Consider the following 27,852-nt stretch of genomic DNA (forward strand, 5'->3'; position numbering starts at 1 on the left):
TTGACTTAAACTATGGCTATACAAAATTTTCACCATATTGTATATCAACTGAAATTGACCATTTATAAGACATGAAAAACAATTAGGCCTCTCTCACACAGATGATCCGTTCAGGTCCGCCTGTCAGTTTTTCAGGCGGACCTGAACGGATGCTCCATAGAGGTCTATGGAGCATCAGATGTTAGCAGTGACATGTCCGCTGACATCCAAGCAGCTCCGATCCGAAAAAATTGTGACGGAGGAAAAAGCAATTTTTCCATCCGTCATAGGATCGGGGGACGACAGACACTGCGGTCCGTCGTCACCCGATCTCCCATAGGGGAGAGCGGCGCTGTGACAGGTCCGTCCCTGCACAGTGTGCAGAGACAGACCTGTCATCTTCCTGCTCAGGGAGATCGCTCCAGTGATCCCTGCTGAGCAAGCACATATCCGCCCCGTGTGAAAGGACCCTAAATGTTACCAATTCATTTTTTTTCTATTGGTTGAACTAGATGGCATATACTCAATTTCAGCTTTTTATTATTATGGGCTGTTGTACGTCACAGTTGCATTACCTTGGCACACAGAAATAAGGATGCAATTTATGCTGCATGCCTGAAATCTATCCAAAGCTAAAAAAAAATATGTTGGAATACTACTATGAAAATATTGTAATAAAAAATACGTTTTAGTTACTCTTGTATCTCTGCGTAGAAATCGGGCGCTGTTTATTCCTACATACACAGTATTAGCATGAGATTGTACAATCCAACCCCACCATCACCATTGCCATCTGACCAATCATAGTAAAGAAAACCATGAAACTGAAGTGTGGAAGCTTATGACATTGGCCCCTTTATTTGGATTTCAAAACAAACATGATAACCTTGAGGCCGGGTTCGCACCTATCTGAATTGGATGTGGGTTTCTCCGCATTCAATTCACATAGAAGGAGAATGTGAATGGCTTCTTATGGAGCTGGTTCATATATCTCTGTTGGGGTTGCGGAGCGCGCTGCACAGAAATGTTGTGCATCTTTGGCTCTGTTTCAGGGACAAATTGATGCATAGATTTGGCCCTGATTCATCCCGCAGTCGTTGTCTTTCCCCCCCCCCCCCCTCAGCCACAACGGAGATATGAGAACCGGCTCCATAGAGAGCCGGCCACAATCTCCTGTCATGCGAATTGGGAAACCCACACCCAATTCACATAGGTGTGAACCCAGCCTTAACCTTTGTTATGCCATAACCTTTAACATTAAACACACAGACTAATATCACCATGAAAACTTTAACCAAACCACCTGCTCAGTCTTTCAGGACTCGAGCACCAAGTAGGTGTACTAACCACCAGGTACCACCATAAACACCGTCCACCCACAACTTCCACCGAAATTTCCCCACTCAGTCTTTTAGGACTCAAGCACCAAGTAACTGTAACCATAAACTGTGTCCACCCACACTTGTGGGACAACATTACTCCAATAAAGTTAGAGCCGCAACAAAGGGAGGGGAGATGACAGTTTGATTGAAGATTCAGACTGTTGTACCAGACCACAGATGTTGCCACATATAAAGGAAAACACTTCATCCCCATTGGTTTCTTGCTTGGCTTTCAAATTTTGTTTCTAAGCTTTCTTTTTATTTTTTTATAAACTGGTCAGGATAAAAGCGGTCATTAAAGGGGTTGTAAAGGCTTATGTTTTTTCACCTTAATGTATCCTATGCATTAAAGTGAAAAAAAAAAAACTTGTAGTCATTGCCCCCCTAGCCTCCCTGTTTTACTTACCTGAAACCCAAATTTAGTCGGCGCATCCCCGCCGTCCCTCTCTCCACGGGCTCTTGATTGGATAGATTGATAGCAGTGCAGCCACTGGCTCCTGCTGCTGTCAATCAAATCAAATGAAATCAGGGGCGGGGCCGAGTCCTGCATTCGGCCTCTATGGACGCTGAATTTTGGACTCGGGAGTAAGGCAACCCCCTTAAGAGAGCGCTTCTCCCAGGGGGTTATCTAATGTGCAAGAGCGGCCGAGGGACCCCAGAAATGGAAGTTTGGGGCCACTCTGTGCAAAATGAGCTGCACAGTGGAGGTAAGTATGACATGTTTGGGGTTGTAAAGCTTTGTTTTTTATTTTCTAAATGGGTTCCTTTAAGCTAGTGCATTGTTGGTTCACTTACCTTTCCCTTCGATTTCCCTTCTAAATGTTTTTTTTCTTTGTCTGAATTTTTTACTTCCTGTTTCTCCTCAGTAAACTTCACACCATCATCTGAGCGGTGTTTAGTCATCCAGAACAGCTTAATGAACAGCTCACTGAGGAGGAACAGGAAGTGAGAAATTCAGACAAAGAAAACAAAAAAAAAAACATTTAGAAGGGAAAACGAAGGAAAAGGTAAGTGAACCAACAATGCACTAGCTCAAAGGAACCTATTTAGAAAATAAAAAAACAAACCTTTACAACCCCTTTAATTAAAAAAATAAAAACCGATCCTTTAGTATCACTTCAACTTCTGGTAATAGCTGTCTTCTGTGCCTTCTTATCAGTGACCAGGATGTGAGGTGGCCCCAGGACCTGAAAAATAAACAGAGAAAGCCAGCAGAGAGATTCTGTACCTAATTCAATTAAAGCTCGAAGACCGTACAGAAAGGAAAGGGGGGGGGGGGGGTGACAGTTCCCATGAGGACACTTGGTTAGCTCTGTGTCCCTTGTATTAGATTTGAATGAAAACTATGCAAAGGACAAGGGCCTTCTGGGTAAATACCATGATTTCACCATGGACAATTTGCAGCTGACATAGTCTGTCTGTAGGAGTGGCTGGGAGGACACACAGGAAGAGAGAGCGGTTACTGAGCACACCCAGGAACACACGACTGTGTCTGATGAATGTATTACTGGCTGAGTACACACAATGCTAGATCCATGCACTGCACTCTGTAGCAACACAACACAGTCATCTGCATGACACTGCGCTGGACACGACAGCTGACAGGCTTTGACCACTGAACGGTATGATCTGCTGAGCTCACTAATCCATTGTGCATTATATAATGCTAGGCAGTTGATAGCAATGAATGCAAGCATTGTTACAAGCAAAGCAGCAGCATTTTATGAATATCAGCCTGGGGCAAAGGAACTGCTGGACATCTCTATGATACCAAATACTATATCAGGGAAATGCTGTGTTTGAAAGAGAGTTATTAGTGAAAGCTCAGCGATGACCGAAGATAACGAAAGGGTTTGTATGTTTTACAGCTATGTATGTTTAACCCGAGCCTCTTTCCGAGATTTGTTGTTTACAAGTTAAAAACGATGTAATTTTCTAGCAAAAAAAAATGAACTCCCAAACATTATACTTCTTTTTTTTTCTAACACCCTAGAAAATAAAATGGCAGTCGTTGTAATACTTTCTGTCATACCATATTTACGCAGCGGTCTTACAAGCGCACTTTTTTTGGAAAAAATACACTTTTTTTGAATAAAAAAAATAAGACAACAGTAAAGTTAGCTCAATTTTTTTTATGTTGTGAAAGATAATGTTACGCTGAATAAATTGATACCCAACATGTCACGCTTCAAAATTGCGCCCGCTCGTGGAATGGCGACAAACCTTTACCCTTAAAAAATCTCCATAGGCGACTTTTAAAAAATTATACAAGTTGCATGTTTTAAGTTACAGAGGAGGTCTAGGGTTAGAATTTTTGCTCTCGCTCTTCCGATCGCGGCGATACCTCACATGTGTGATTTGAACACAATTTTCATATGTGGGTTCTAGTCATGTATGCGTTTGCTTCTGTGCGTGAGCTCATCGGGACGGGGCGCGTTTAAAACTTTTATTTTTTCTTATTTATTTTACCTTTTTTACACTGTTTAAAAAAAAAAAAAGAAGTGTCGCTCTTATTCTTATTTTATGTAAGCATCCCTTGTAATAGAAAAAAATATGACAGGGCCTCTTAAATATGAGATCTGGGGTCAAAAGACAAAAAAAAAAATACAATTTACATTAAAATGCAATAAAAAAAAAAATGTAATTTAAAAGAGATAGGGGGGGGGGGGGAGGGCCCTTTTAAGAGCTATGGGCGAAAGTGATGTTTTGACGTCTCCTCCGCCCTGCAGTGATATGGAGACGGGGGGGGGGGGCATATTCCCCTCACTCATCTCTATACCCAGCAACGTGACACAAACGCGTTAGCCTGCACCGCTGCCGACAGCGGCGGAGGGCACAGGATCATGGCGAGAGGGGGGCCCCCTTCCGCCAACCGATAAAATTAATCTTGCGGCGAGAGACCACTTTTATCTTAAACCGTACTGCTCGCTAAAGACGAGGATACTGGGGTTATGGCAACTAGCTGCTACCATAACCACAATATCCCCCTTCAAAGTACCGATGTATAACGATGGTGGGCGGTCTGGAAGTGGTTAAATTGGCAGGCTCTTGACAGCGAGTCTAGGTGCACATTGGAGCAATTTGACATATCAAATCCCATGCCAAATCAGTGGCAATTGCCGTCAATGGCACCATCCAAATGGGTGCGACGCTGCATTGATTTCAAAAGTCGGTTCTGTACTACTTTTGGGGACTTCGGGGTGCGATTTCCATAGACATCTGTGAACCGACCGCACCAATGTCTCTGAAATCGCCGCCCCCCCCCCCCCCCCGCAGTCGGCACTGACATGCAGGAACAAAATTGTGCGAGTTCAGCTGAACTTGTATGATTGCATTCCCACCGTCAGTGTAAACCTGGGCTAAAGAAAAGCATTCAAGAGAATTTACACTTGGAACAATGTTACTGTGTGTTTCAGGCAAAACGTTGCATCAAACAATAAAGGCTTGGCTCACATATGAGCCAAATGCAGATGACAGCAGGGGTTCCGGTGCGTCCTGGTTCACCGTTTTTTAGGTCAGATTTCAGCCCGAATTTTGGGCAGAATTTGGACCTGAAACGAACCAAGACGCGCAGGACCCGCTGCAGAGATATGTGAACCGGCTCCATAGAGAACCGGTCAAAATCTCCTGCTATTGCAAATTGGATGTGGGGATCAGTCATCCAATTCGCAATGGAGTGAACCCAGCCTTAATCGTGCAGAAATAATAGTGTGCTATCTGCTGCAACAATATTCAAGCAGGGATGCTCTAGTAGTTGTACCGCTGATCCAGTTTAGGCCTAAAGGCTAACTCCACGTTTGTAGAATAAAAATATCAAAGGAAAAAATATAGCGTATACAATTACTACACAAGCCATGCTGTAATTTTTTTGTAAAGCTGAATGCAATATGGCTACCTGGAAAAGTTCTGTACACTATTGGTGGACAGATGTCATTTTCTGCTTGTGTGATTTGCTTACCGATTTTTCCAGAAGTCTGCACTAAGATACAAGTCAGATCTCGGGCATCCCATGCATCAGAAATGTCAGGTTTGGTGAGATATTCCCTAATAACAATAATTTGGGTTACAAATTTCTAAAGGAATGCAGACCCTGCAGCTTTCCTCAGAGCACTGAGAAGTTTAAGGATGTGTGGTATGTTTTTTTTCACAAACGGGCTTACTTACCTCCATGCTGCAGCTGTCCCATGCGGTCCTAACACTGAGAACTGGACGATTACATGACTGCAGATCGCTCAGGTCTGCTTGGAGTGGCGGGCAGCAACTGTCAGTCACTGCTCTCCATTTTGCTCCTTCAGCACTCATTGGAGCACTAGGCAAACGAAGAGCTGGCTCTGGCTCTCAGCAGCACACAGAGGTTGAGCCTGCTGCCAGTTAGGTATCCAGGTGGATCCTGACAATATTGTTGGGATCCTTCCAGATCCTTGAGCTGCTCTATGACTTCAGTTGATAGCAGGCAGTAGCCCACTATTCGCTGTCTACTCTGGGCCAAAAAAAGTTAGTGCACCCCACAAGAGAAGTATGACCAAAAAAGCTTTGGTCGTAGTTCTATTTTAATGAACCAATCACTCCCATTCACACCAACACCAACAAAAGGTAGAACTCTGCCACATTGTTTGTTAAAATCCCTACAATGCACATTGACCACCAGAGGGGATTTTTTTAGTGGTGAGGAGATGAGGCCTCTGTCAGGTTTTTATTGCTGTATGCATCCCTATTAAGGAGATTGACTTGCTGTACAGGCCCATTGGTACTATCCTGTTGCAGTAACGCATGCCTTACCGTAACACATGTTAAATGTGTGTGATGCATTGCCCTTCATTCTGAATGCAATACCAATGCACTTGCATTGCAGTGCTGGTGTGACTGGGCCCTAATTGTCCAGACCAGCAATGTCACAAAGGAAAGAAAGTGAAAGTAAATGCAAACTTTGAAACCAGAACAGGAAGTGGGGAAATCTTCCACTGGTAGCATTTGTTCTCATAACAACTTTTTAAGAATTTATTTTCCTTATATTGGAATGAAATTCATCACTTCACATCATTCGTTCACTTCCCCTTGAATGTACATGACAGGAAGTAAAGACAATTTCACAAAGATCGCAAGGGGAAAAAAAAGCACAGCTGTTTTAACCCTTTCATGACTAAGCCTATTTTTGGCATTTGGTGTTTACAAGTTAAAATCCATATTTTTTGCTAGAAAATTACTTGGAACCCCCAAACATTATATATATTTTTTTTAGCAGAGACTCTAGAGAATAAAATGGTGATTGTTGAAATATTTTATGTCACGCGGTGTTTTAAATGCAACTTTTTGTGAAAATAGACACTTTCATGAATTAAAAAAAAACCGAAACAGTAAAATTAGCCCAATTTTTTGCATAATGTGAAAGATAATGTTACGCTGAGTAAATAGATACCAAACATGTCACACTTTATAATTGCTCGCACTTGTGGATTGACGACAAAGTACGGTACCTAAAAATCTCAATAGGCGACGCTTTAATTTTTTTTTACGGTTACCAGGTTAGCGTTACAGAGGAGGTCTAGTGCTAGAATTATTTCTCTCACTCTGTCAATCGCGGCGATACCTCACATCTGTGATTTGAACACCGTTTACATATGCGGGCGCGACTTCCGTATGCGTTTTCTTTGCTTCGAGAGCTCGCGGTGACGGCGGGCGCTTTAAAAACATTTTTTTTATTTATTTTAAAATGACTAAATTGTTTTGTAAAAAGAAAAAAAGAAATTGGTCACTTTTTTTGCTGTCACAAGGAATGTAAACATCCCTTGTGACAGTAATAGGTGGTGACAGGTACTCTTTATGGAGGGATGGGGGGTCTAAAAGACCCCCCATCCCTCCTTTACACTTCAATGTATTCAGATCGCCGAAAACGGTGATTCTGAATACCGGATATTTTTTTTAAAACCAGCGCCATTGGCAGCCGAGTAAACAGGAAGTAACGTCATGACGTTGCTTCCGTGTTTACTATTAGGATACTGGAACGAAGCCGATTACGGCTTCGTTCCAGTTCCTCCCCAGCAGCCGGAGACAGCGGATGTGGAATCAGTGCTCCCGATCGAGCGGGAGCACCGGTAACAGCAGCGGGAGGCGGCGGGAGGGGGGACTCCCCCTCCCGCTCCTCCGGCATAACAGCCGAGCGGCTTTTAGCCGCTTCGGTGGTTATGGCTGGATAGCTAATCGCCCACTGGTAAAAACGGTACCGGGAGGATGCCTGCAGGTGCGGGCATCATCCCGGTATACCCCACGGAAGCAGAGTACGCAGATCTGCGTACGCTCGGCGGGAAGGGGTTAAAGTGCTTGTAAACCCTTGCATATGTCCAGTGAAGTGATTGGCCTCAGGTGATACACAGAGATGAAGCAAATCATCCTTCATAAGCTGTACCAGTTTATCTGCATTCTTCTCTTCTCTACAGCCATTCAAAGTCTAGAAAGTATAATGCTTGTCTGAGAGCTCAGAAAAAAAGGAGGTGGATAGCTGAAGTTACACTCTGCAGAGCTCAGTGAGAAGAGCTTTGAGAGCTGATTGGAGAGAAGGGACACACCCCCTTCACACAGCACACAGGAACAGAGGCTGTCAATGAGCTTGAGCTCCCTCCCGTCACCTTTTTACTCTTGGTGTCAGGAAAACTTGTCAGAAGTGAATAATGCTGATAGCAGAGGAAGGAGGCAGCAGACAGAAATGACACTTAGTGCTCTTAATTATACGTCTCTATATTTTATTATTATTATATTATACGGTGGCACTTTGAAGTGGAATATCGTTGTTATAGCAGCAGCCATAACCCCAGTATCCACTTCTTCAGCAGGTAGTCTGCTTTCAGATAAAAGTGGTCTCTGCGGCAGATCACTTTTATCGGTGGCGGGAGAGGGGCGCGCTCCAGTGCCCTCCACCGCTTACCATACAATAGCAGGACCGAAGAAACCTCAAAACATCATCACTTCTGCCCGTAGCTCTTAAAGGGACATTTTTTTTATTATTGCATTTTAGTGTAAATATGAGATGTGAGGTCTTTTTGACCCCAGATCCCACATTAAAGAGGTCCTGTCATGCTTTTTTTCTATTACAAGGGATGTTTACATTCCTTGTAATAGGAATAAAAGTGACACAATTATTATTTAGTTAATATAATTATTTATTTATAATTTAGTAAATATAATTAGTTACGAGAGGTTACTGCACATTATTACTGCTCACTGACTGGTTGCTAGAGGTTACTGCATATTCTTACCGCTCAATGATTATTTGCAAGAGGTTAGTGCACAGCATTACTGCTCACTGGTTGCTAAAGGCACATCATCTCCTCACTGCCTACATGCTGTGGACTGGGGAGGTGAGGGGACCCATCAATAGACAGAAAACTCATAGAGATCCTAGGATCAGTGGAAATGCTGGGGGTAGGGGGGCTGTGACCAGTGGCAATGCTGGGGGGGTTGATGGGATCAGTGGTGGGAGATGGGATTAGTTAGGAGGGAGTACACTGTGGCAAATTATGAATCATTTAGAGCAAAGCTGGAATTCTTTGGCAAGTATATAGTGGGGGATTCTACACTGACCACCAATGTCAGTGAGGATGATGTACTCAGGGAATTTACAATGACCACCATGTAAGGTGACACATCTACACCGAGTACCAAAGTAAAGGGGATTTACACTTACCACCAATGTAAAAGGAAATGTACACTGATCATCCATGTAATGAAGAAATTTCACTGACAGCCAATGTAATAGGGGATTTTACATCAACAACCAATAAAGGGGAATTTCTACACTGGCCACCAATGTATGGGGGAAATTTTTCATTCATCACCAATTTAAAGGGGGCTTCTACATGGGCCACCAATGTTGGGGAGGATTTAAAACTCATCACAAATGTTTGGATTTTTTTACCAATATAAAGAGGAGTTTCTACACTGGCCACCAATGTAATGGGGATTTACACTGACCACTAATGCATTCACAGTAACCACCACTTCTAAGGGGGGGCATTCGCCCTGACCACTAGTGTGAATGAAAGGATTGTACACCAATCTCCAATGTAATGAGAAGATTTAAAATGACCACCAATGTAACTGAGACATTTAGCCTACGTTTCCATTTGTGTGTGTCGGTTTTTCTGACACCACAGAAACGTGCTGCCCTTTAGCAGATACACAGCATTAATTTGTTAAGAACACCCTCACGCATCTGCTGAGAACAGGGCCATCTTTTTAATATTGATTGGACCCTGTGCAAACAAACATTTCCTTGGGCCCCCTCTTCCACGCAATTTCGCTCTCCACATGCTTTGAGACATATAATACATAGCAGCTAGACTCCACATCAGTTTACGGAATCAGATCAGGCAGCGGCCTTCAAGGTTTTTCACCTCAATGCATTGAGGTGAAAAACCTCCTGTAATGCTGCAGCCCCCCCCCCCCCCCCGAGCCCCCGTTTTACTTACCTGTACCCCCCTCTATCTCGTCTCTGGGACGTGCACACAAGCAAAAGCCGGGTCTCGGGCTGCTGCCAATTAAATCCAATGATGAGGGGTCGGGGCCGAGTCATACATTTGGTTTCTATGGACGCTGAATAAATGACTCTGGAGCGCATTCGCAAGGTAACCCTCCAGGAGAGCACTTCTCCCAGGGGGTTATCGAATGCGGGGAAGAGCTGCCGAGAAACCCCAGAAGATGATGTTCAGGGCCACTCTGTGCAAAATGAGCTGCACAGTGGAGGTAAGTATGGAAAAAAAAACAAAGCTTTAGTGTCACTTTAACCACTTGCCGACCAGCCGTCGCAGTTGTACTGCGGGAGAATGGCACGGCTGGGCAAAGCGACATTATGTAACGTCACTTTGCCCTGTGGCCACTAGGGGCATGCGCACGCCCTCCTGCTCGCCCGCTGAGCCGATGTGAGTGTCCGGCGGTCGCAATCACCGCCGGGCTCCTGCGATCACTTGAGGCACACCGAGAACTGAGATCCGTGTGTGTAAACATTAACTCCTTGATTGCCCCTTAGTGTTGACCCCTTCTCTGCCAGTGACATTTTTACAGTAATCAATGCATTTTTATAGCACTGATCGCTGTAAAAATGCCAATGGTCCCAAAAATGTGTCAAAATTGTCAGTCTCCGCCATAATGTGGCAGTCCCGATAAAAATTGTAGATCGCCGCCATTACTAGTTAAAAAAAAAATAATAATAAAAATGCCATACGACTATCCCCTATTTTGCAGAATCTATAACTTTTGCACAAACCAATCAATATACACGTATTGCAATATTTTTGGTTAAAAAAAATGTAGAAAAATACATATCGGCCTAAACTGAGGAAAAAAATAGTTTTTTAGTAAAAAGTAAAAAATAATGCCTTTTTTTTTTTTTCCAAAATTGTTGCTTTCTTTGTTTTGTTTATAGCGCAAAAAATAAACACCGCAGATGTGATCAAATACCACCAAAAGAAAGCTCTATTTGTGGGGAAAAAAGGACGTCAATTTTGTTTGGGTGCCACGTCGCACGACTGTGCAATTGTCAGTTAAAACGATGCAGTGTTGAATCACAAAAAGTGCTCTGGTCAGGAAGGGGGTGAAATCCTCTGGGGCTGAAGCATTGTGTGCTAGAGAGAAGTAGCTTCTTCATATAATTTATAGCCAGACCACTTATGAATGTTGGGACACAGCAGATGTAAAGCACAGTGAATCAGAAAATTTGAAGACTAATACAAGATCCTTTGTTTCCTGACAGTAACAATGGAGCACTACAAGATTCTCAATGTTATTGGAGAGGGATCATTCGGAAGAGCAATTTTAGTTTGCCACCAAAACACTAATCACAACTACGTTATGAAAGAAGTACGACTGCCAAAGGTAAGGAAAATGTTAAACTGGGACTTTCTAGTTAAAAAGTAATGCATATTTAATAATGGAATACAATAACTAGCATGTGGTGTTCAAGTCAACTAGAATGTTTTCCTTCTACTGCAATGCAGAAGATGGTCCTGAATCTTCACGTATATAGACCAACCTCTACTGTATCACTGAAAATGAGCTATTGAATTCCAATAATCCTCACTATAAAAATCCTATCTAAACCTAATTACTAACATTTCATTTAAGCGTCAACACTGTCATGTAATTTTAAAGGTACAGAGACGACACTCAGCCCCGTCGACATATGTTGCACATGCATGATTCACTGTCATGATCAGCAAAGCCGTCCAGAGCAACGATGTGCAGCCAATTCTGGGTAACAGAAAGCAATTGAGAATCAAAAAGGATGGAAAAAAATTGAATACACGATTTTATGAAAAGAAAAAAAAAAACTTTTTTTTTTGATACACGTATGATACACAGTGCTTTAACAAACTACAAAAGTCAGCTAATGAAAGCTTTATAAACAGGATGTTCCTAACGGGGCCTTCCCCCAGGACTGTTGTTAGAAACCACAGGGCCCCATACAGCCAACCTGACAGGGCCTCCCCACCCATGTAAACATGGTTTACTATGCTTCAGTTATGAATGAACATAGTGAGTGATCAGTACCAATCACTCAGTGTATTCATTCAGGAAAGGAAGAGGCTAGTAAATATGACATTTACACTTCTTCTACTCCCATCCATACTAAAAGATCTTATTGTGTGCTTACAGCTGCCAGCAGGAAGTAGAGGAGGGAGGCCAGCAACATCACAGGGGTGGGGGACACAGGGGGCTTGGACAGCAGGGAGAAATGTATTGTTCACAAGGAGTGTGATTGTTGTGGCAGAGGAGGCAATTACTGGAACAGATCCCCTGTATGGCTCTCTCTGCAACAGCTGAAAGCTGGTGGGACTTCTCTTCTGAGAAGGAGATGTCTACCCAATCGAACCAAGTTTTAAGGTTAATTTCATGCTTCCTGATTTATTTATTTATTTTTTTACACTTTGTTTAGACATAGTTGTATGGAGGGAGGTGACAGATTCTTCCTTTTTCAGAGGGATGCAAGCTTTCCCTGTGTCAAAAAGGTGGCAAAGGAACAACTGCCAATAAGTTCTCGAAGGGATGTAGGAATTGTGTAAAACTTTTTTCACTTTGGATAGCGTAAGGGAGGGTCATAACCCCTGTCAGTTTATTATTTATTTATTTTTTGCCACCTGTGTCCCATTGGGGGGATTTCCCTTTTTCTTCCTGCCCCATAGCCAAGACAGGAAGTGAGAGGAAATCCCTCCAAACTAGGGGCAATCCCTTGGGGACCCCCAGGTCACCAGAACTAGTGTCCCCATTGGAAGATTTCCCCAGTATTGCTTTTCTTTAATTTCACTTTCGATAAGAAAGGTAAACGGGACAAATAGAGAAGGTGAATCCCCTTAACCGCTTCAGCCCAGGAAGGACTTACCCCTTCCCGACCAAGTCCTTTACGGCACTGCATCGCTCTTTAACTGACAATTTACATCCTACACACACACACACACACACACACACACACACACAGCTTTCTTTTGGTCTTATTTGATCACCTCTGCGGTTTTTATTTTTTGAGCTATAAACAAAAAAAAGTGACAATTTTGAATAACAATATTTTTTCCTTTTTGCTATATCCCCCAAAAAAATTGCAATAAGCGTATATTGATTGGTTTGCGCAAAAGTTATCGTATCTACAAAATAGGGGATAGATTTATGGCATTTTTATTATTAATTTGTTTTTTTTTAGTAATGTCGGCGATCTACGCCAATCTTTTTATTGTGACTGCAACATTACGGCGGACAGATCGGACACTTTTGACACTATTTTGGGACCATTGACATTTATACTGCGATCAGTGCTATAAAAATACACTGATTACTTTGTAACTGTCACTGGCAGGGAAGGGGTTAAACACTAGGGGCGATCAACGGGTTAAGCGTGTTCCCTCAGTGTGTTCTAACTGTAAGGGGCATGGGCTCACTAGAACATGCCAGCGCTCACTGTTCCCGATCACTGAGAGCAGTAGATCCCTGTCATGTTGCTAGGCAGAACAGGGAAATGCCTTGTTTACAATCTTCCCGTTCTGCCTGGATCGCGGGTCACCAGCAGACATCGAGTCAGCGGGACCCGTGGGTGTGCACACACCCTCTAGCCATCGATGACGGAGTGATGTACGGGTGCGGCGTTTTGTTCACCTGTGCCATTCTGCCAACGTATATCGGTGTAAGCCGGTCGGCTGGTTGCCACGAGCAGCACGTCCATTTTTGTTTTTTCTGTGTTTTCTTTTATATTCGTGGATGTAAAATATATTGAATAATGTAAATGAGATTTGTCAAGTATGACACTACTGTGGTAGCGATACCGACTTTTAGTAGCAGAATTTTTGTTAGATGCAGCAATAAATGGATGAGTTATGAAATCCTAGGATTTTAAATTTGACATTTACAATTACGTTGTAGATCAGGTAAAGTAAATAAAAGGGAAACTAATGTCATTTGTCTTTTATCACTGTTGCAAGACATGATAAGCATTTTTATGTTCTGGTTATGTACCGGCGTTCAGCACTAAAGTTAAAGAATTTCAAAATGTATGTTCTCAGTCCTCAGGGGCAAGTCAGGATTCCAGACAAGAAGCCATTCTTCTGGCAACAATGAAGCACCCCAATATTGTGAAATTCAAAGAGTCATTTGAAGGTATAGCATATAATACATTTTATATTCGTTTATTGCTATTCTTCCGTTTTCCCTATGATCATGATAGTTTTTCTCATTCTACCAAAACGGCACTTACACATGCAATGTACCCATTTAAAGCGGAAGTAAACCCATCCATTAGTTTAAAAAAAAACGTTACATTTCCAGCACATGCCGGGAATGTAACACTCCCATTGGTTGTGCTCTCAACCAAACTGTCAAACCATTCAACGTCTGATGTCATACCTGATCACTTTTGCAGCATCATGGCAGTTGTAGATCAAACAGAGGATGCCAAGATGGCAGCTTCCTTGGCTGAAAATGATTTGCGGGTTTACTTCCACCTTAAGTGTGTGAGCGAACAAAAAACCTATTCAGTACACCTAAGCGATACAGTACATTTCCCCCATATTGTGCCCCTTTAAGAACCCTGAAAGTGTAGAAAATATATATATTGACCTGCCAAAATTCCAGGGAGCTCCCAACTTCCTGTTTGGGCCAAATATGCTGCCCGTGCTGCACTACACTAAAATCTTAAGCAGTGTTGTCAGCCCTGCCTAAATTCTCACCTGCTGCACTACAGGAACACCAGGACATGAGTAGCGAAAGAGGTGAAGCCCATCAGAAGAGCACCAGACAGAGCTGACAACACGGCTTGGAATTCCAGTGTAGCAGCAGCAGTGTTGTCAGCTCACTGCAGATGTTTTTTGATTATAATTTTTTTGGGATAAAGTACAGGGTGGATTAAACCCTAGTCAGTTTATTTTTGCCTCCATGTCTGTATCTCATTGGGAATATTTACTTTCACTTCCTACCTCAGAAATGCAACAGGAAGTGAAAGGAAATCTCCCCAAAGTGAGAAGCATTTCCCGCTTAGATTGCTTTCACCTGTACAGATATAGACAAATCTATAAGTTTGGATTTCCCATTATTTTTTATCAATGTGTAGCACTGACCCCCCGAAGGAGCTGCTGATTTTATTGGGCTTACCATTACCTTCTTGTCTGCTTCTCCGTCTACGGGTTCCCGTGGTAGATGGCCCAAAGAGATGTGGAAACTGACACTGAATCTTTTTTTTGGGTTATTTATTTGAAACCGAAACAGAGTCTCTCAATGAAGGGTAGAGAGTTAGGAGGAAGTTCAGGTACTTTAGACTGCAAAAATGGAAAGTCTCTTATAGAAAAATCCAGAAAATAGCAAACGTTTCACAGCTGGATTTTACAACCCCCAGATATATCTCCTCTCACTAGGCCTAGCAGCCGGTAGGGTGTTAAGTAAAGTCTCTGCCACAGATTTGAGTGTAGGATATTTGACAAAGTCTCTGCCACAGACTTGAGTGTTGCTGAGGGACGTAGACAAATTTAGAGAGCTATCATACGGTACCAGTATCTCTCAGCTGATCCGGCGATACCGTATGAGCATAGATCCATGTAGTGTCCTTCAACTAAGCCTCCAGGCTCCTTCAGAGAAGCCAGCCTTGCGCACGGCCTTCTCCTGAAGAGTCCTCCCCTGGGGTTTCTCCAGTTGCTGGGCCTCTCCCTTCAGATGAGATGGCACCGGACCACCTTTGGATCAATAGGCCCCCGAAATCCATTCAGGCCTGTCCCTGCAGTTGCTTTGCCTCGGGCTAGCCAGCCCCGAGACTTTAAATGCATGGTTCCGCACCCCAGGCCAGGAGGGCCATGGGGCGGGTCAGGAGGACCACCCGAACCGAACAGGCAGAAAATATTCTTCAGACCCCCGAAGCACGTGATGTTGGTACCTTAAATACCACCTCCCAGAATGCACAGCAGGAGCACACTCCCACTGGGCTGGTTCCGAAAGAACAGTGGCATTCAATACACCCAGCTAAACTGCGTTCTTACTCTTGCTGGCGGTGACAGCAACACCTGTGGTCAAGGAGAACCCAGTGCAACCCAGCTGGACTGGTACTGAAACCGGAAATTTAGAGAAATAGTCCCAAAACCCAACAATTTTCAGGAAAATTTACTTTGAAAAACATATAGCGCCTGCTCGTCAGGAGCCAGCGCTACGAATGCTTACCAGGACCAATAGGAAAGGTGAATCTCTCCAGTATTATTCAACAGAAATAAAATAAAACCAAGAAGGTAAACGCTGCACTAAAGAGAACAATCAAATAGTAGAAAGCTGCCAGCACTATAAAGCCTGATACCAAACTCCAAATAGTAAAGAATATATATACCGTATTTATTGGTGTATAACACGCGCCGGTGTATAACACGCTGTCTTGCATTGCAGCCTTGTCAATCATATCCAGCCTTGCATTGCAGCTTTGTCAATCATTTGCAGTCTTTTCAGTGCGTTTGCCATTTAAAAATGGGGCCGCCGAGATACAGAGCAGATGTCCTGTGTATCTCGGCGGCGCTCGGTAGTTCTTGGCCGTTCTTGGCAGCTCTCGGGTATTTTCGGCCGTTCTCGGCTATTTTTGGCCACACTCGGGGGAGACGCTGTGAAATTCCGAATCCATTTGTTTGCTAATACGCTGTTTGATGATGATCTATCCTGTAAGTGCAATTCTTTTACTTTATTAAAATTTGCCAAAAATACTATGCTATGGAAGCCATTTCTATTTTCGCCTCGTGAGCGAAACAGTTATTACCCAGCCAAAACTGGTAGTCGGACGAGCCGGTAATCAGGAAGCCAGGGATCAGCATAGTCGGAAGTCAATGATCAGGAACCAGAAGGGTCGTCAGTTGTCTTTAACAAGTCTTTAACAGGAACTCAGCAGAGACACTAAGGTGAAGGCACGAGCCCACCCCAACACCATTCAAATAACACCATTTCTACAGTAAGCCTAGGTTCACACTGACAGTGGGATTGAAATTGTGCGAGTTCACCTGAACTCGTATGACTTAATTCCCACGTGTCAATACAACTTCAGGGCGATTTCAGAGACATTTGTGCGGGTTTCTGCACAGATGTCTATTGAAATCTCACCCAAAGTCGCCAAAAGTAGTGCAGAAACTACTTTTGGGAATCAGTGTGGTGCTGCAAATGCGGCGTTGCGCCAATTTGGACGGTGCTATTGCAGGCAATAGCTGCCAATTTGACATGCGATTTGACATATCAAATCGCATGCCAAATCGCATCAATGTGAATCTAGGCTCAAGCATGAAGGTGGTAATATCCTGTTATGGGGAAATATGAAAGTCTCACAATGGAATGCAAAGCTGACAGAGAAGGTAAAATATCTAGGTACAAAGATTGACTATAAAATGATGTTGGTTGCATCATTAGACTGCTGGAGAATGGAAAAAAAAAAAGTAGCTGATCTTGCATCTTCTTGTTTAGTCGCACTCTGAACTGTGTGCTGATATATCACTCTTTTTGACTTCAGTTGTGTACAGTAAATTTATTGTCTTCAAATGCCTCTATGAAATATTTCCACCTCTGTTTTTCTTTGACAGAGAATGGCCATCTGTATATAGTGATGGAGTATTGTGAAGGAGGTGACCTGCTGGCAACCATTAAACATCAGAGGGGAAAACTTTTTTCTGAACAGACTGTGAGTGCGGGACATTTTTATAATAGCCTAATGTATATTTAACCCGTTTTTATTGTACATAACTGGGACATAGACATCACTATACATGATAACCTTTCACTAGAGACTGTCTATATTGGTGTGTGAAAAGATAAAGTACTTACTACTGGGATGGAGATAACCATGTAATATGCAATAAAAACATATCTTAACTAGCAATTATTTCCTTTTAATGTAGCACTAGAGACATTCCCTTACTTATCCAACAATCTGTTTCTCTTTTAAAAGAAAAATCCTACATTACCTCCATTATAAAAAGAAAAATTCTCTCAAAGAGACTGGGAGAACTAATTGGATACACTTTGACTATCCTAACCCCAGTAAAAAAGTGGTGTGTGTATATAATATATATATATATATATATATATATATATATATATATATATATATATATATATATATATATATATATATATATATATAATTTTTTTTCTTTGGTAATCGCTGGTCTACGCTGCCACAACTGGTCTAACCAAGTGGACTAAGGATTCCACCCACGTATCTACTGACACTCTTCTAAAAACATAGCGTTTGTCTTGGGGCAGGATCACAGCTACAATGTACCGGGAATGATGCTTAGGTTCGTCCACCATTCTTACATATTTCCACATCGCTGTCACCTTTATGGGCCTAGGCTCCTCATCTTGCTTGCCAAAGTGTGGTCACCCAGATTTGCTTCATGCTTTCAGGTTGTGCCCCAGGGTTAAGTGTTTTTGGCACTCTGTGCGTTGTACCACCAGACATTTAATAAACTACCTACCTCTGACCCCTGAATGGGCACTTTTTGAAGTAATTGACTTCCCAGGTACTAGGATCTTCAAGAGGCTACAAACAACTCCTCACTATTATATCCCTTGCAGCACGGATAAACCTCCTCCATAAGTGGATCTATCCAGAACTCCACACTATATCTTTGTTGATCGCTAAACTATCTTATGTTTTTCACATGGACTGGGTAGAGGCCTCCTACTTGTTGGCACGCAACAGTCTATAATGAAGTGTTTCCAATATACCCAGTGGTATCAAACTAGATAGCTAACCCTCCAATTGATTGTGTATGCTCCACTTGATTGGAGATATCCGTTAAAAACCTGGTAGTTAAGACCTCCCACCTTTCCAATTCCACCTATCAATTTTTAACTGACAACTGTCCATCCTGGTGCTCGCTGTAAGTCCTTTCTAAGCCCTGTTCTACTAGTTTACTATTAAACTGTTTTTTTAAGAACTGTATATATTGTAATTTTCAATTCTTTCTTTGGCCAAATGTTGCAGCCCTTGACATTTTAAATGCATTCTCACCTTGTGTGTGTGTGTGTGTGTGTGTGTGTGTGTGTATGTGTGTGTGTGTGTATATATATATATATATATATATATATATATATATATATATATATATATATTCTATATTATATATATATATATATATATATATATATATATATATATACACACACACAAAAACATGTCTTCAGCACAAGTGATACAAATTAGTATGGCTAGAAATCTTAATAGGACTATTGACTTTACAATGGGCAATTGCAGTTGGGTTATATAAATGACAACCCTTTTCCCTTAATAATCATAAAATGTCAGTACTGAGCCAAGCCTATGTAGTATCCTGAGTATCCTCATCATTGATATTTACTATCATATGTATATGTTTGTCTTGTGTCTCCTGCAGATTCTGCAGTGGTTTGTACAGATGTGCCTGGCAATGCAACACATTCATGATAAACGGGTCCTACACAGAGATATTAAGTCCAAGGTGAGTCCTTTAACATGTACTGGTCATCTGAACGCAGATCCCAGACCTGACCAGGCTTATATAGGATGAATATTGGCAATAATTATCAGTGTATGGAGAGAACATGACAATAATGCCAATATGAAGTATTATTATAGTCCTTATATCCTCCATGTAGGCTTGATGAAGAACATCTAATGTTTTTAGATTTAGCTTTAAGCGTATTTATAGTCAGTGTTGAAGGTTAGGTCATTTTATAAAGTTTAACAGCAGTTAGAATGACACATTAATTGCACAGTGTCTGTGTTTAGATTTGTGCACCCTCTCTTGCCCGCATGTTAAACGTTGGCATGCAATTGTATTCATGTAGCTGCTGCGTGTGCATCCACTTCTATGGGCTGCTGGCACTCGGCTCTGAAGTGGATGCGATAAGGCACTAAAGCTGTGTTCACACTATTGTGAGCACTCTAAAGAAACACACTACTGTTTAGCAGATGTGTGGAGGTGCCATTAATCCTTAAAGGCACCCCCACACATTGGCAAACTGCCTGCATTTTCATGCATACGGTGCTGATTTCATGAGGTACAATTTTCAAAGAAGTTCCAGGACTTCTTTCCCTGCATTTTTGAGGGTAGGGCATCCTAGTGAAATGCTGAACTGAAGGAACAGCTGAACCTTCAGAAAAATATCTGCTCATTCCTGGGATAAGATGGCTGCCTATAGGGACAGTGGGGTAAACAGTTCAATCTCTGTATTTGTGGACAATACTAAGCTAAGCAGGGAAATAACTTCTCCACAGGATGTGGAAACATTGCAAGATGATCTGAACAAATTAATGGGAAGGGCAACGACATGGCAAATGAGGTTCAATGTAGAAAAATGGATGATAGGCTCAGCAATGGCATGCAATGCCAAGCTGCTGCTAGCAAGGCAAACAGAATATTGGCATGCATTAAGAAAGGGATCAACTCCAGAGATAAAACGATAATTCTCCCACTCTACAAGACTCTGGTCTGGCAGCACCTAGAGCATGCTGTCCAGTTCTGGGCACCAGTCCTCAGGAAGGATGTACTGGAAATGGAGCGAGTGCAGTGAAGGGAAACAAAGCTAATAAAGAGTCTGGAGAATATTAGTTATGAGGAAAGGTTGCGAGCACTGAACTTATTCTCTCTGGAGAAGAGATGCATGAGAGGGGATATACAGAGGGGATATACAGAGGGGGTATACAAATACCATACCGGTGACCCCAAAATAGGTATAAACCTTTTTTGCGGAAGACTCGTGGCCACTCATTAAAATTAGAAGAAAATAAGTTTAACCTTAAAGTGGTTCTGCACCTAAAAAAAAAAAAAAAAAAAAAATATTAAAAGCCAGCAGCTACTAATATTGCAGCTGCTGACTTTTAATAAAATCACACTTACCTGTCCCAGGGTCCATCGATCTTCTGTCAGGGAATCGGGAAGTGAAACATTGCGGCTTCACTGCCCGGTTCCCTACTGCGCATGCGCGAGTCGCGCTGCGCGTCTCTTCTGGTCCCCCGCTGTGTCCTGGGAACTGTGTGTTTCCCAGAACACAACGGGGGGGGGGGGCATCTGCGGCGATCTGCCCGGAAGTGGGTGCAGATACCCGGATTATCCAGGTAACTGCACCCCCCTCCCCCCTGAAAGGTGCCGATTGTGGCACCGGAGGGGGGGAGGGATCAGATTAGCAGAACTTCCCCTTTAGGGTGAAGAACCGCTTTAAACTACGTAGAGTGTTCTTTACTGTAAAAGAGGCAAGGATGTGGAATTCCCTTCCGCAGGCGGTGGTCTCAGCGGGGAGAATTGATAGTTTCAAGAAACTATCAGATAAGCACCTGAACGACTGCAACATACAGGGATATACAATGTAATACTGACATATAATCACACACATAGGATGGGCTTGTGTCTTTTTTTTTCAACCTCACCTACTACGCAAGGGATGACACATAAATACACAGTGGATTTTTGGAACCTGAAGAATTTTATTTTTTAGGAATTCAACAAGGGACAAGGTGTATTGTTATGCCATTTTTCTAGGGATTTTAGACCTGTATATTTGTAACATTCAATACTCTTTTGTTGTCATTCAGTGAACAGTATATGTCTCAAAGTAAGTACCATATTTATCAGCGTATAACACACACCCTAAGTTTAGGAGGAAAAAAACTTGCATTTAAATGCCCATCAATGCAGCCTTGTCAGTGTCAATTGCAGCCTTCTATTGCAGCCTTGCTAGTCATTTGCAGCCTCGTTAGTGTGTTTGCCGTTTAAAAATGGCGCCGCCGAGATACAGAGCAGATGTCCTGTGTATCTCGGGTGGCGCTTGGTAGTTCTCATCCGTTCTCGGCGGCCTTCAGGTATTTTCGACCGAAATCAGCCGTTCTCGTCTATTTTCGGACGTTCTCGCCTATTTTTGGCCACACTCGGGCGTTTCCGGCGGCTTTCGGCTTTCCGAAAGCCACCGAGAATGGCCGAAAATAGCAGAGAACGGCCGAATATAGCCGAAAATACCCCAAAGCCGCAGAGAGCGGCAGAAGGGTATAGAAACAGCGGGGGATCAGCGTACAACGCGCACCCCTGATTTCCCCCTGATTTTAGGGGGAAAAAAGTGTGTGTTATACGCCGATAAATACGGTATATGCCAGAGAAATTTCAACAAATAACAGAGGCATGGCATCATACTGGTTGGTATTCCCAAGTGCCCACCATTATGCTTTAATTGACATGTCTGGAAACTTCTATCCATACTGTTATTTTTTTTTCCTGACTCAGAAATATCATACTAATATTTGGAGTTGCAGGAACTACCCTTCAGTATGCTGCAATGCAGACAAAGAGAAACATTTTTTGTGTAGAGGGACAGAACCTTTGTCTAGATCAGGGGTGCCCAACCTTTTGAAGAGTGAGGGCCACTTAAGCGACTTGGTAACTGGTCGCGGGCCACAACTAGCAGAGCAGGCGATTGACAGGTCCGTGAGGAGCGGGCACAGCCCACTCTACGGGTCCTCCGATCCGCCCTGACGGAAGGGGATTTGATCCCCTTCTGGTTTTTTAAACTGACCTTTAATAACAGTCTCCCATTCAGGTATCGCCTGCTGTTGCTATCCCCGGCAGAGTGCATTTGGCATCACTCCACCTGTGGCAAGAGACGGCGCTATACAGGAAGCATCGGCTTATACAGCTCTGCTCCACAGCTGCTTGCTTTGCCGGCTTCTTTAACCACACAGATGCTCTGGGATGGCGGGTCTGCAACCCATGATCTGGGCTTGCCAATCTGCCATCCCACAGAAGGAGGTCACGGGCCATTCTACCTTCACTTCTTGGTGCCACCCTTTTCTGTTTACATTACAGGGTTAAAAAAGGATGTAAAATCCCAAATTCAATGACAGACCGAAACAGGCAAATAGGAAAAAAAAGGAATGAATGTAGTTGTAATCAGTGTTAATTTTGGCAGCAAATTTCAATTTAGTTTTAGTCTTAGGACTAAAATGTCATTTTAGTTTTGGTCCCATTTTAGTCTTCTGCAATTGTTTAAGTTTTAGTCGTATTTAGACAACTAAATCTCCAAGACATTTTAGTCGATAAAAAGGTCCTACCTTTTTAGTCAACTAAAATCTCCCGTACATTTAGTCGACTAAAACTAATTTTAGTCGTCTAAAATCTAATGGGTGTAATTAAATTGTAAAGCATTCGTGAACATTTCTCTACAATTTCAAAACTCATTATATACTGCTGGAGTGAAAAATCTCATGTTATTTTTTATGGTATTGAGGTATGAACATGCACTACTGACCGGTGTTAATTTCTAAGTCAAATTTCAATTTAGTTTTAGTCTTGGGGTCCTTTCACATGGGGCGGATCAGTGCTTATCTGCCCCGTGGATATCGGCTTGCTGAGCGGGGATCGCCGGAGCGAACTCCGCTGAGCAGGAACATGACAGGTCTGTCTCTGCACACTGCTCAGGGGCGGACCTGTCACAGCGGCGCTCTCCCCTATGGGAGATCGGGTGACGACGGACACTGCGATCCGATGTCCGATGACGGATGGAAAAATAGCTTTTTCCTCCGTCACATTTTTTCGGAACTGAGTGGCTCGGATGTCAGCGGAAGTGTCACCGCTGACATCCGACGCTCCATAGAGCTCTATGGAGCATCCGTTCAGGTCCGCCTGAAAAACTGACAGGCCGACCTGAACGGATCGTCCATGTGAAAGGGGCCTTAGTCTTTTGACTAAAATGCCATTTTAGTTTTAGTCGACTAAAATAGTATTCATTTAGTCGACTAAAATGTTTTACTGGACAAAATTAACACTGGTTGTAATCCTAATCACCTTTCCATCTGGAATTGGTCTTTTAATACATTGATTTTTTTTTTTACATTGCATGCATGAATTTTTTATGTGCTCTGCAATAGTTCTTGTAAATTCACCAAAATTCTGGACACACTAGTTTTATATTTGCTAAATTTACTAATTTACATATCAAAGGATCTGACAAATGTAAACAACTGTTTTCAACTTATTTTTCAATGCAGAATATTTTTCTAACACAAAACAGAACGATAAAGCTAGGAGATTTTGGATCAGCACGTATTCTCAGCAGGTATGTGCCAAATCAGGTTCATAATGTAACGTCACTTGCATTGCATTAAAGAACATGGAGGTTATGTCAGGCATACAGTATATGAATTGCATACCCAGTGAAAGCTGTCAGGGCTTTGCGTGTGATTGCCCTTTTAGGTCTTGGCAAAAATGGAAAAAATCATGAGCCTACCATTTTTTTCCTTCAGACCAATGGAATTTTGTAGCACATTGATAATTATTCATTTTAGACAAATAACGCGTTGCCTACTTTTTACAACTTGCTGGCAAATGCCTGAAACTGGTACTGAAGATTTTTAATAAATTGTCTCTAACCATACCCAGACTGATCACATTACTGGTACAAAATGGGCATTGCATGGGAAGCATAAAAAAATATTTAGCTAGGGTTAATCCTGAGATTAATGATCAGCATCTGAAAGTGATAAATGTGGAACATTGGTTGTTAAAAGGTTCCCTGTATGCTGGGAAATTGTTACTATAAATTAAGAACTTTTTTTATACTGCATGCATGCAATAAATTTTAGCCTTTGGAGATTAATGCCCTGTACACACGGTCAGACATTCCGACGACAAAATCCGTTGGATTTTTTCCAACGGATTTTGTTCATAAACTTGTCTTCCATACACATGGTTGCACAAAGTCGTCGGAAAATCCGATCGTTCGGAACGCGGTGACGTAGAACGCGTACGACAGGACTAAAAAGTGGGAAGTAGCCAATAGCTTTCATCTCGTAATTTTATTCTGAGCATGTGTGGCACTTTGTCCGTCGGAATTGTCTACACCCGATCGGAATTTAAACAATCGGATTTTGTTGTCGGAAAATTTTAGATCCTGCTCTCAAACTTTGTGCGTCAAAAATTCCAACGGAAAAAGTCAGATGAAGCCCACACACGATGGGATTTTCCGACAACAAGATCCGATCTCACACTTTCCTTCAGAAAGTCTGACCGTGTGTACAGGGCATAATAGTGGTGGCTCTAATGTGTAACGATTAAAATGAAGGCAGAAAAATCTGGGATCTTTTTCTGAAATTGGCCTGTTGGCAAACTTTACACTATAGACCAGGGATATGCAATTAGCGGACCTCCAGCTGTTGCAAAACTACAACTCCCATGAGGCATAGCAAGACTTTGACAGCCACAAGCATGACACCCAGAGGCAGAGGCATGATGGGACTTGTAGTTTTGCAACAGCTGGAGGTCCACTAATTGCATATCTCTGCTATAGACCATGGGTCTTCAAACTATGGCCCTCCAGTTGTTCAGGAACTACAATTACCATAATTCCTAGTCATATCTGTGAATGTCAGAGTTTTACAATGCCTCATGGGATGTGTAGTTCCGCAACAGCTGCAGAGCCGTAGTTTGAAGATTCCTGATATAGACTGTATTCCAGTGTGACGGAGCTTAAAAAATGGGCTGTACTGAATCGCCATTGCCCCAGTAATGCCTCTCTTCTATTGATAAATTTTAATTAAAATAGTCAGAGGGCCTAAAATTAGAGAAAGTTATTGCTGTGCATAAACAGCTAAGTGGTGGGCACCGAAGAATAACACAATGCGCAATAAGTAGACTACATAGAGTTTTATAGAAGAAAGGACAAATGTAAAACCAAGTTTTCTCAATGTACTCTTGTCTAAATCTTATTTGTCCCCTTTTTTGGTCAGTCCAATGGCTCATGCATGCACATATGTTGGGACACCTTATTATGTGCCACCTGAAATTTGGGAAAACATACCATATAATAACAAAAGGTAAGTGTTATTAAACATTGCAGTGCTAGCAGTTTGTGTATATTAAATTGCATTTAATAGTGTCCCCATCCATAAATGTTCCAAAAAGTTTACGTGGACTGCCATTATTATTGTGTGTAATTTATGCTCATCATAATTATTGGTTCTTGGGACAGTGGACTACAAGACTTTGTACTAAGGACAAGGACACTTGTGATATTTTAATCACAAGTTCTTGTGTTGTGATTGGATCGATCCTTATTGGGGTCAGTTTAATGCTAATCTTCTGATGGGGCATCCACAGCACTTACTGATTATGTACAAAGTGCACTATCCTATTTAGAGTTTAATGAAATTAAGTGAGAACTTTAAAAATAAGTACATTGGTTACCATGGATTTAATGTACAATTAGGTTCAATATTTGACACATTAAAAATAAATCAATATTTATTATGCCATCCACAAACACTTCCCTAGCTGCCCTGTCAGCACATTCCCTTTGATCCTAATCATTTATAACTAGTAGTACCCTCCTATCAGCAGGGCCGGCATTTTATCTCTGAAACCCCATAGGCACACAACCGTTGGCGCCTAAAGCACCCCTGTGCAAGGATCCTCCTTAGAAGCTTGGAATATTGTATAAATGCATAAATATACTTTTTGAAGCTGTCTGTTAAAACGTATAATATGGATAAATGCATAGCCAATGATCATATGGGGAAAATCTGCCCTTTTGCATCTATCTTTACAAACCTACTGTGCTTGATGATAAATTTACTCTGCCAACACAACCTACTACTACATTTCCTTTTATATCTAGTGTTTACCCACAACTTTCATCTTGAAATAAGTGGAGCTGGCAGCATCTAGCCACATTGCCAATTTTGTCCTTTTCCCCACTTGATTTAAATGAAGAGGAACATCCTGTCAAACAGAATGTACCCGTTCATGGACCTACTGGCCAATCAAAACTGCCTGAGAATGTTCAAATTGTACATGCGTGGACAACAGTACTCATTAGTCTATGGGTGGACTTAGATTGTAAATTAATTTAGGCAAATCTCAATTCTTCAATATAGTCATGTTTTTGAACTTGCTTTATTTTACATATGTAATATGTTTTCTGATAATATTGAAAGCGTTTGTTAACCAAAAAAGAAAAAAAATGGATCCTGCTCCTTTTTAAAGCATGTTACACAGCACAGTGCTTGTACTGTGTCACTTGGCCCCCTGTAACACCTACAAATCCTGGCTGATCCTGCCAGTTTCAGCCCTTCCCTCTGCAAACTGACCACAGTATATCATGGCTGCACACTGTGGTCAGTTTACGTGACTCTGTCAGCTGCAGCCCTGCTCTCTGTCTCATGTGTCCTCCACCTCCCCTCCCCTCCCTGCCTGTCAGCTCTTACCAATCCCCCCCCCCCCCGCTGTTGGAATACCTTGAGGCTGGGTTCACATATGAGCATGCAATGGCTCACAGCAGGAGTCCGGTGCATCCTTCCTCGTTCACCGTTTCAGTTACGATTTCAGCCTGAGTTTTTGGCTGAATTCAGACCTGAAATGGGCCAAATGACGCACAGGGCTCCGGTGGTGAAAATTGCACTGGAGCCGCTGCAGAGCTATGTGAACGGGCTGCATAAAGAGCTGGTCACAATCTCCTGCTGTGCGAATTGGATGCAGGAAAATCGCATCCAATTCGCACTAGTGTGAGCCCAGGCTTAGACAATACTTACAATCCCCTCTGTTGCTGTATACTGCAGTGTGTGTTCGTTGTAAAAAAAATTGTCTGTTTCTACCTGAATTCACAGCGCAGATTGCCGGTCATGTGACTCCTCAAAGCTCCCCTCCTCCCCGGCTGATTGGGGGGGGGGGCGGGGGGCTGGGGATTCTTGGCCCTTCCTGCTATAGCTGTCCGATCAGGAGAGGGAGCCGTGAGGAGTGACGTGGGCTGCTATGTGAATTCAGGTAGAAATAGGCATTTTATTTACAAAGAACATACACTTTAGCATAGGAGACTTTATGACAGAGGGGACTGTGTGTAGTTTATGGAGTGGCTTAACAACCACTTTAATATCTTGGTGCTTATTAACCAGTTTCGGACCTTAGACATGCTCCATACACCAAAAAAAAAAAAAAAAGAAGCTTAACCAATGAACACAGGGCGTACTTAGCACATCCTGTTTGACTAACCC

The 27,852-nt window shown here is 42.4% G+C and overlaps 1 protein-coding gene across 1 annotated transcript in view; it reads left to right on the plus strand.

Annotated features, from left to right (window-relative positions):
• Positions 1-2,794: 2,794 nt before the first annotated feature.
• The window catches only part of LOC143983992 (serine/threonine-protein kinase Nek3-like), a 43,543-nt gene continuing 18,485 nt past the window's right edge, over positions 2,795-27,852 (plus strand). The window contains 7 exon segments of the mRNA XM_077484217.1: positions 2,795-2,983; positions 11,104-11,225; positions 13,898-13,991; positions 17,420-17,517; positions 19,238-19,321; positions 23,857-23,924; positions 25,594-25,680. Of these exon segments, the coding sequence (XP_077340343.1) occupies positions 11,109-11,225; positions 13,898-13,991; positions 17,420-17,517; positions 19,238-19,321; positions 23,857-23,924; positions 25,594-25,680 (548 nt within the window). The 5' untranslated portion in view covers positions 2,795-2,983; positions 11,104-11,108.

Source organism: Lithobates pipiens, unplaced genomic scaffold (assembly GCF_037356315.1).
Source record: "Lithobates pipiens isolate NorthernLeopardFrog02 unplaced genomic scaffold, aLitPip1_a1.2 Scaffold_16, whole genome shotgun sequence".
Taxonomy (NCBI): Eukaryota; Metazoa; Chordata; class Amphibia; order Anura; family Ranidae; genus Lithobates; species Lithobates pipiens.